An 8796-nucleotide genomic window follows, 5' to 3' on the forward strand; every position below is an offset into this window, starting at 1 on the left:
TCGATAGCTATTTCAGACCACGTCAAAGTAAATTCAGAATATATTCCCCAATTCCAACGAAATAAACTGCTTGTGCAATTCCAAACAACGGTGCAATAACTAACACTCTGCAGCCAGCTCCCTTTAAGAAAGCAGAAGGACCTTCCCTTCTCCAAATTTTTCTGAAAAATATTGAAGGTAAACATAAACGTTATTCTGATACCAAATGTTGCACATGGCTTTGAATAGTAGCTTGTGAGTGTTCATTAACTAACTGACTTACCGCACGCAATCCAAGATTCCACTGTAGGTGTCCTCGCCCTTCCCTTTTTGAAGTGTCTGAATACGGGTCTTCACAACTTTGTAAAACAAATATGTCTATATGAGAAGGTTGTTAAGCTAGAGGGCAAAGGCAGTAACAGCAGTGGGCCCATTTATTCCAGAAGATCGCAGGTTCAAATCCTGGTTTGTGCTCAATGATCTGATCTAATTTGGGCTAGTAAAATGTTAATAATAATCCTGCCATTTGTTATAGCTCCTAATCAAGTCATTGAAACATCTCAAAGCAGCTTCACAGGATGTTATTCTACCTTTGGTTGTCATTTAACATTTTTGTTTCTCTGCTCAGTCTCCACTGCTACATTTTAGGTAAAAGCTCTGTATAAATGCAAATTGTCGTTGTTGACTGTCTGACCCTGACACAGCTTCTGCCATCAGATAGAAAAGAGTCAGATCTTCATCATTATTCAGAAACAATAAAAATAATAATCATCCCACAAACACTGAGTACTTACCATCACAGGGAGTGACTATTACAGCTGCCACACAGCCAGCAGTGCATCCGGCCAGGAAAGAATGATGGAAATGAACCTTCTCCCCAGTGGCCTTCTGTCCCAGCTTGTTAATGTTTGCAAACAGTGGGAAATAGATCGTGGAGAATGGCACATCTCTGAAAAGAAAGAGATTCTGGTTAAAGCAGATCAGAAATTAACAGACATAAATGTAGGATAGCCAGTAGCCGATTGAATAAGGTGTTTAGAAGGAATCTCTTCAAACAGAGACATGGTGAGAATGTGGAACTCAATATCAAATAGAATGGTGGAACAGGCTGGAAGGGCTGAATGGCCGACTCCTATTCCTACGTTCCTAAAACTCACTGCTGGAAGCTGAGTTTTGGAACAAATTACATATTACAAATTACATCAACGATTTTAAGAGGATACTTAATGCATGCATGAGGGAGAAGAGAATAGAGAGCTACAGCAGAGGGGAATAGGAAAGGCAGTGGATTATGTGAAATATAAACCATGGCAGACTGTTTGGGCTGAATGAACTGTTTCCGTGCTGTACAGTATATAATTCTATACCATTCTAAGTTCCAACACTTACGTGTCACAACAAAGAACAAGCCATACCGGAAAATCCTCACTTCTTTATTTCACACCCCACACCTAGACTTTTATTGTGACAACCTTACAAGGCATAAGGGAAGAATATTATTTTTTATTGATCCGGAATAAAAACTTTAATATGAAGCAACTCACCTCAGTAATGTGGCTCCTAAACCTTTGTAAAGTCCCAGTATCCCTTTGCTTAAAAGGAGCTCCTTGGTTAAGGAGATGGCCGAGATTGCCCTGGGAGTTTGTGCTTGACTGACAACATACATTGCGGACGACCTTTTATCCTGTGGAGCTGCATGAGTTCCTTTTAAACCTCCAGATATCTGAGCTGCTGAGGAAAACATCAACGCAAGTATCTTTTATGGTGCCTGAGATTAATACAGAAAGCCAGCAATGATGAAATCCTACAGAAAACTGCATTCAAAACTAAGATAGTATTCAACGAAGTTCCGAAATTCTGCACATCCTGAAATGCTATGAAAACAGTGCAAGTCTAGTCCAATTCGAACTTCTCTCTGCCCCGCGCCAACCCACCACCGTCACCACCACCATAACGTAGAATAAGAAAGTCTACGTTTCAGCTCTGACCTATTTCCTTCCACAAAGAACATTTGCTCCAGGTCTACAATGGGGGGAATTCGCTGCTGAGGTCTCAAACTGTTAGCTTGAATGTTTTACAGTCGAGATTGATTGAATGACTTGCTTCAGATTAAAGCTTTTATTATGGAACAGTAACAAATAATATTCTACCCTTATGCCTTCTGCGGTTGTCACAAAATGCGTAGCTGTGGTGTGTGAAGTAAAGAAGTGAGGGTTTTTCAGTATGGTATGCTCTTTTTTCACCCAGAGAGGGTTGGGTTGTGGAATTCCCAGCCGAGTTAGGGTGGTGGAGGAGGAATCCATTGTGGCTCTCAAGAGGGAAGAAGAGACGTATATGAAAGAGAGAGGGCTTGAAGGAATATGGGGGGATAATGAGGACGGTCTGACTAAAATGATCTCCTTGCTCTGTGAGCCAGTGCAGTCTTGATGGACCGAATGGCCTCCTGCTGCTCTGTAGATTTCTATGTTTCTTTGTTTCTAATTATGAACATTAATTTGTAGTGCAAATCCTGGATACCAATACAATACAATTTTACATTTACATTGCGCCTTTCACATTGGGAAGACGTCTCGTACGGATGTCTAACTGCTAAGATCACTTGGCAAGCTGCCACGCTTTATCACTTTCTCCACTTCAAGGCATGTGGCTCAGCTGTCTATACCTTTATGGATCTATCCTATTTAACTCACAGAGACGGAAAACAGAATGAAGTGAACAGCCTCCTGTTGCTCTTACCTATTCGGCCAGAATCCTGTAACTGGATTTTCAGCATCTCCATTGGAGTGGTGATGATAACCTGGCACAGGCCAGCACCACTCCCTGCCAACATCTCTTTGACCAAGGAGAGACTTTTCCTGCAGTTTCAAGAAGAGTTGAAGACTATTGCATTAAATTCACCTCAGCCTGGGCTGTTTCATTTTGAATGAAACATGTTGGATACTGTATATTAAGTTGTGTCTTACAATGAGATCTAGGAACGTAGGAACAGAAGTAGGCCATAGGCCTGTTGAGCTTGATTCACAATTTCCTGAGATCATGATTCACAAGATCAGTCTGAATGAAGATGGGCCTTCAGACCATCCTCTCTCATTCCTCCAGAATACCCACCTCCGATCCCCTAATAACAGCATCAAACTGCTTTTTAAATGAGTCCAGTGTCCTGCCCTCTATCATTATTCCTAGCAATCCGTTCCAGTTGTCAACTACCCTCTCGGTAAAGAAAAACTTCCTGGTGCCTGTCATGAAATTGCCTTTTACAACTGTAAACCTATGTCCTCTTGTTCTACAGTCTTGGAGCATCTTAAAGAATTGATCTGTAAGTCAATACCATTTTCTTGCCTTTTCTCTATATCCCAATATGCTTACTAGTCAAGTCTTTATCTGCTTCCCTCTTAAACATTCCCACCGACACCATATTAATCGTTGTTTGAGGAAGTGAGAGTCACAATGCCACAATTCTGAGCAGAATGTCTGAATTTCCCCTGAAAGCTAATGAACACATTTAATGAAGCACCCTTTATGGACTCTTTATAATGAATGAATATATTAAAATAAATTAAATGAATACATTAAAAAATAATTACTGGACACACAGAGCTGCAGGCAGAAACGGGGATATGAAAATAACAACAACTGACTGAAACAAACAATAATTAATCTCTTCTGCATATCTACGCTACAGTGTTATGAAACTGGGTAACTCGGCCGGGGTTTCAGTTCTTACACTGCAGTGAGGCAATAAATAGTATCACTTGCACCACCTATTTCTGAGACTGATGGTCAGACACCTGGATGACCAAAAAAAATTCAAACTGACATGACTCGACTACCTTTCCATATTTTTTAAAAAAATTCCAAGTTGTCTTTAGAGTTGCTTCAATATATATATATATAAAACTATATATGACAACTTGCATTTGTACAGCGCCTTTCGTACAAGATAGCATCTTGGGAGCACTATCCTGTGTGATATTCTATTACCTGGTATCCCAAAAAATGTCTTTTCTTAAAAGCACTGGCTATTCACCATTCAATTTTTTTTAGATAGGTGTTTCACTTGCCATGTTTTTAGTTTAAAGAAAACAGGCTTGTGATGAATAGTTTTAAAATACTGTATAACACAATTAGTGATGAATTTTCAGCTACAGTACCGCTACTAACCAGCTGGTAGCACTGCTACACCATTAGACCTCTGGTCTAATGCATTGCCAGTAAGCCTGCGGAGCCCATAGAACTGTACACTGTCTGAGTACAAAGGCTCCAGTTTTGATCCTGTTTTTGCAGATGTAATTTTCACACTGACTTTGCAATTGGAATGCCAACAGGAAGGCTCATGCTTTCAATGATTGACACCTGGAAGATTAGGAACAATAATAATAATCTTTTCATGTAGCATAGCACTTTTCATGTCAGGAGGATGTCCCAAACATTTTTCTTTTTTTAAAAAAAAACAGTCATACCCACATTAGAATACAGTTTGAATAATTAGGATTTTCCAGTGATCAAAGCTATTTCAGCCCTCATGTTCGATCGCAAAACCCCATTGTCTTTTTCAAATAGTTTTGTAATACTAATCCTTGCATTTGATATAGTGCCTCATCGCATCATCAAAATACGTCAAAACGTTTCATAGGATATACAGTAAAGTGCAGTGACTGTGCACTTGTGTCAAGAGTTCTCCCATAGGCTGTTTGACAGAGCTCTGTTGAGAATAAGTCACCCCATCTTAAGTAGGACACTGAAGTAATTCTTTATATCTATATGCTCTCTTTCATTTTGGTGCATTCCTTGGTGTCCAACTGCTAACTCAGTCTCTTGGAAAGCTGCTGTACTTTATCGGATTCTCCACTTCGAGGAATGTGGCTCAGCAACTCGACATGTTCACAGATCAGTTCTAGGACTAGCTAACACCATGGAAAACAGAATGAAATGATAAGAGGAAACTCAGGATAAGCATTACTTATGCATCACAAACAAGTTACAGGCTTCCCTGGTACTTGCGTAAAAGATTCTGCTCATCCCTTCTCCTCCAGCCCATTGCACGAAGTGCAGAGGTCAATATATGCTGAGAGTTAACTCAATGCAGACCAGGTTCAAATCCTGGTCTGCATTAAGTTAACTCTCAGTATATATTGACAGGGCCTCGGTTTAATGTCTCATTCAAAAGACAGCACCTCTGAAAATTTAGTGTCTCCTCAACACTGCATTTGAGTGTCAACCTGGACTGTGAATTCAAAGTCCTGACGAGGAGCTTGAACCTCCAACTCTTTGACTCAGAGGCGAGATTGCTACCGACTGACCCCGGCCAGTAGTGGTTTTAAATGGCAGATAAGAATATTTTATTTTTGAAAACTAGACCTGTCAGCAGGAACTGGTTTGATTAAAAAGGAATGAAGAGCCTTCACCAGAACTGAGCTCAGGAGGTATTTCAGACAAGTCAAAATGTTCACAACAAGACCTACCCGTCTTTAGAGAGCAGTTGTCTGAAGAAATCATTGGTGGCCAACTTGATGGCTTTCTCAGGCACGACCAGAGCCATGTTGACTGAAGCCCCTGGAATGTACAAAAACCCAGACTCATCATATATATTGGAGTAACAACAAAACAAGCCCTGATGCTCACATTTGGTATTGCGACTATTATGTCAAAATCTACTTCATGGGTAATTTGATAACACTGTAATAATTCTTGCATTTGATATAGCGCCTTTCATTACGGATGAACGTCTTCTCAAAGCGCTTCAGAGGATACACTGTAAAGTGTAGTGACTATGCATTTAGTGGTTGAATACAGCAGCCAATTTGCACACAGGATTGTCCCACAATCAGCCATGAAGCGATGAACCAATTTTATTAAGAGGGTTGTTGGCCTGAATACAAGGAGAAACTCCCTTCATTTTTTGGATAGTGTCATGGACCTTTAAACTGCCTATAAAATGCAGCGACTGTTAGGCTTGGCACAAGGTATATTTAACGAAAGAAATTACATTGCAAAATTGGAAGATGGTTTTGCATTTCTGCATAGACCTAAAACCGTTCTTATAAAATCAGACCAAAGACGATACAAACAAATGTTTTTGTTAAACGTGTCTAGAGCCAAGTGTAGTACTCGTGCACTTTGAAGGCAAACAAAGCAGCCAATATGCCCACAACAAGGTCCCACTAATAGAAATGAATACAAACGTCTTGTGCTGATTGTGACAGAGAGGCCATAGCTCTCAAAGCAAGCCAGTGTTTGCTCCTTTATTGCAGTGTAGCTGCGACATGCACAAAGACACTGATTCATTTACCGGATAAGCATGTGTTCTTTTCCTCATGCCATTCCCCAGATGCTAGAGCCAGTTAGAAGGTTTGACCACAAACCACTTGATGCAATGGAGTTGACAACAGTGCAGCAAATAGGGCAAGGATCACAGTCACACATCAAAACCCACGACTGTTCCTTGAACTATATCTTCCAACTGCATCGACAGGAACAGCCAGAACAGGCTCTCCTGATTATACCACATGCTCTGTGTTCACATTCCTGCCAGCCTGGGAAGATGGGTTTGTTAGAAGGATTTTCATGCAGGAAAATAGGGGGAGATTGCTAAAACAACTGCACACATATTTGGACACTGTGTGACCCTAAACCTGTTTAACTCGACCTTAATCACAGCACATTTCTGGACGAAAGTTGAATTATGTTTGACATAATGTTTCAACTTCACCAAGTGAAAATGCAGCTGAAATTCACCAGCCTTTTAACACCTTGGTGCTAAGGCTCTGCAAGAGTATTGTGGGTGGGATGTGACTTTACACCTAGGTGCTTGAGTTGCTTTCTCACTGCACATGGGTGCCTGGCATCACCATAACTAGAGCATCAATGGAACTGGGTCATAGGTGACCTTGTAAGATGGTCATGCGGTTCAGGACCACTGATCCCCTGAGTCTTCACTTCTCCAGTGATCCTGAAGCTTCAAACTGAGAGTGTCCAGGTGGACCTGGACAGAGTAAAAGTAAACTTGGAATGCCAAATAAGCTTACAGTAAAATCGCTCACCTTGATACATGCCAAGGAAGCCCTCCGCTCTAACTGTTTTTACCATACAGTCCAACCTGAAAGGTGAAATGCTCATTTACCTACGGCATGAATTGAAAGACCTTTCTCAGGGGCCAAATTGATACAAAACAAAACAACTTCTACATAGATAACAGGAAGCGCTGAGGAAGGAGGAGAGGGAGAATTTAAGGCTGCTGACCAAATGCATTGAGATTGGATTTTAAGGGAGGCGGAGGGAGAGGCAGGTAGAGGGAGTTTGGGAGAGGGTTCCAGGAAGCAGTGGCGTAGTGGCTGAAAGCTTTGATGGCAGGATGGAGGGAAGAAAGGAGTCAGGAGAGTGGAGGGAGAAGAGGACTGGAGCAGATGGCATAGATTCAAAGGGGCTTTGGGTTGAGTACAAATCACTCTCTGGCAGTGAGCAGGAGACTGGGCTTAGTCTAGGTGGCTTGCATTTATATAATTTATAAAATAACAATAATCCTTGCAGTTGATATACCACATTATCATGTTTAGATGTCTCAAAGCACTTCACAGAATATATTGCAAAGTGAATTGATTGTGTATTTTGTAGCCGAAACACGGTAGCCACTTGCAGTGTTATCAGCGGTGTCCCACAAACAGTCGTGGATTTTGTAGTGCTTAACAGTGGTGGAGACGGACACCGAGCCAGAGGGCAGGGAAGGAGAGAGGGGGAAAGGGGAAGGTTACGATAGGTGTGGTCAAAGAGGTAGGTTTTAAGAAGGGGCATGAAGACAGATAAGGTGGAGCGTGTCAGGGGTTAAGGAGGGAGTTTCGGAGGTTAGGTTAAGAAGAGTGAAGAATATGAAGCACCTACATGCTGGTGTAGAGATGATGCCCTTTCTGCTGGTTCTGGAGACGAGTCTTCACCAGGTCAATGGGGAACACACAGCTCACGCCTACCAGGCCAGCAATCCCCCCATTCACCAGCTTAGGAAGCAAACTGCAACACAGCAGACTTCAGTCAACAGCCGACACCCGAAGTTATTCCTCTTGGGGGGGGGGGGGGGGGAAGCTCCCTTCAAAAGGGTATTACAGTGTGGCTCCCAGTCGCAGCATTGGAAGCGGGGATCTTACTCAGGGACACCATTACTTTCTTGAGTTTTCAGTTTTTACTGTTAAAATGTACTCATTGTATACACACAAACACACACACATACAGGCACCTATATAGACCATATATGAACACGCATGCCTGCCAATGCACACACACAACAAAATAACCTGGTTTCCTTCCTGGCCATGGTGGCTTCTTTCAGAAAAATGCCAAGCTTTTAACTGGCTGCTTGTGTACAGCTCCTGGACCACGTTTCCATCCAACGAACGGGATCCGCAGGAAACCTGGAGGCAGCCTAGAAACAAGCAGCAAAGACCCATTGATAAAGGAAGCTTGTCTGCGTGACAGAATTACAATGTGCCAACGTATCATTGAAGGTGAGGGAATGGGTTGATCTATACGCACAAAATTTGCAGCTCTGATCGATGGAACAAATAGAAAAAAATTGGTCAGTCGGGTATTTCACACATGCGGAAACCTGTCACCGTACTTAAGCGTTAGTATCCAAACCAAGCTGAGAATTCCATGCATCCCACCTACACATGGAGATCCCAGAGACAGATTGTTGGAATGGAATGCGCACTCTCTCCCTGGAGGGACGCATCCTACTTCGCTAATTCCGGGAAGTATTAGGCGCAGATTGGCAAGAGCCAAGGCTTGGGGACCCCAGAGTGTGCGTTGCACAAGGCAGAGCACGTGTCC

At 42.2% G+C, this 8796-nt stretch overlaps 1 protein-coding gene across 1 annotated transcript; it reads right to left on the reverse strand.

The window, feature by feature from the left end:
- On the reverse strand, positions 1-8304 carry LOC103179365 (mitochondrial glutamate carrier 1). Its single transcript, XM_007894598.1, has 9 exons — positions 8262-8304; positions 7855-7980; positions 7020-7075; positions 5442-5532; positions 2716-2834; positions 1524-1710; positions 774-928; positions 263-338; positions 1-161 (listed from the first exon to the last, which is right to left on the reverse strand). Exons 1-9 carry the CDS (start codon positions 8279-8281, stop codon positions 23-25), a joined length of 969 nt encoding a protein of 322 aa, XP_007892789.1. The 5' UTR covers positions 8282-8304; the 3' UTR covers positions 1-22.
- Positions 8305-8796: the final 492 nt, after the last annotated feature.

The sequence above is a fragment of the Callorhinchus milii genome, unplaced genomic scaffold (genome assembly GCF_018977255.1).
Source record: "Callorhinchus milii isolate IMCB2004 unplaced genomic scaffold, IMCB_Cmil_1.0 Scaffold5, whole genome shotgun sequence".
In the NCBI taxonomy this organism is placed as follows: Eukaryota; Metazoa; Chordata; class Chondrichthyes; order Chimaeriformes; family Callorhinchidae; genus Callorhinchus; species Callorhinchus milii.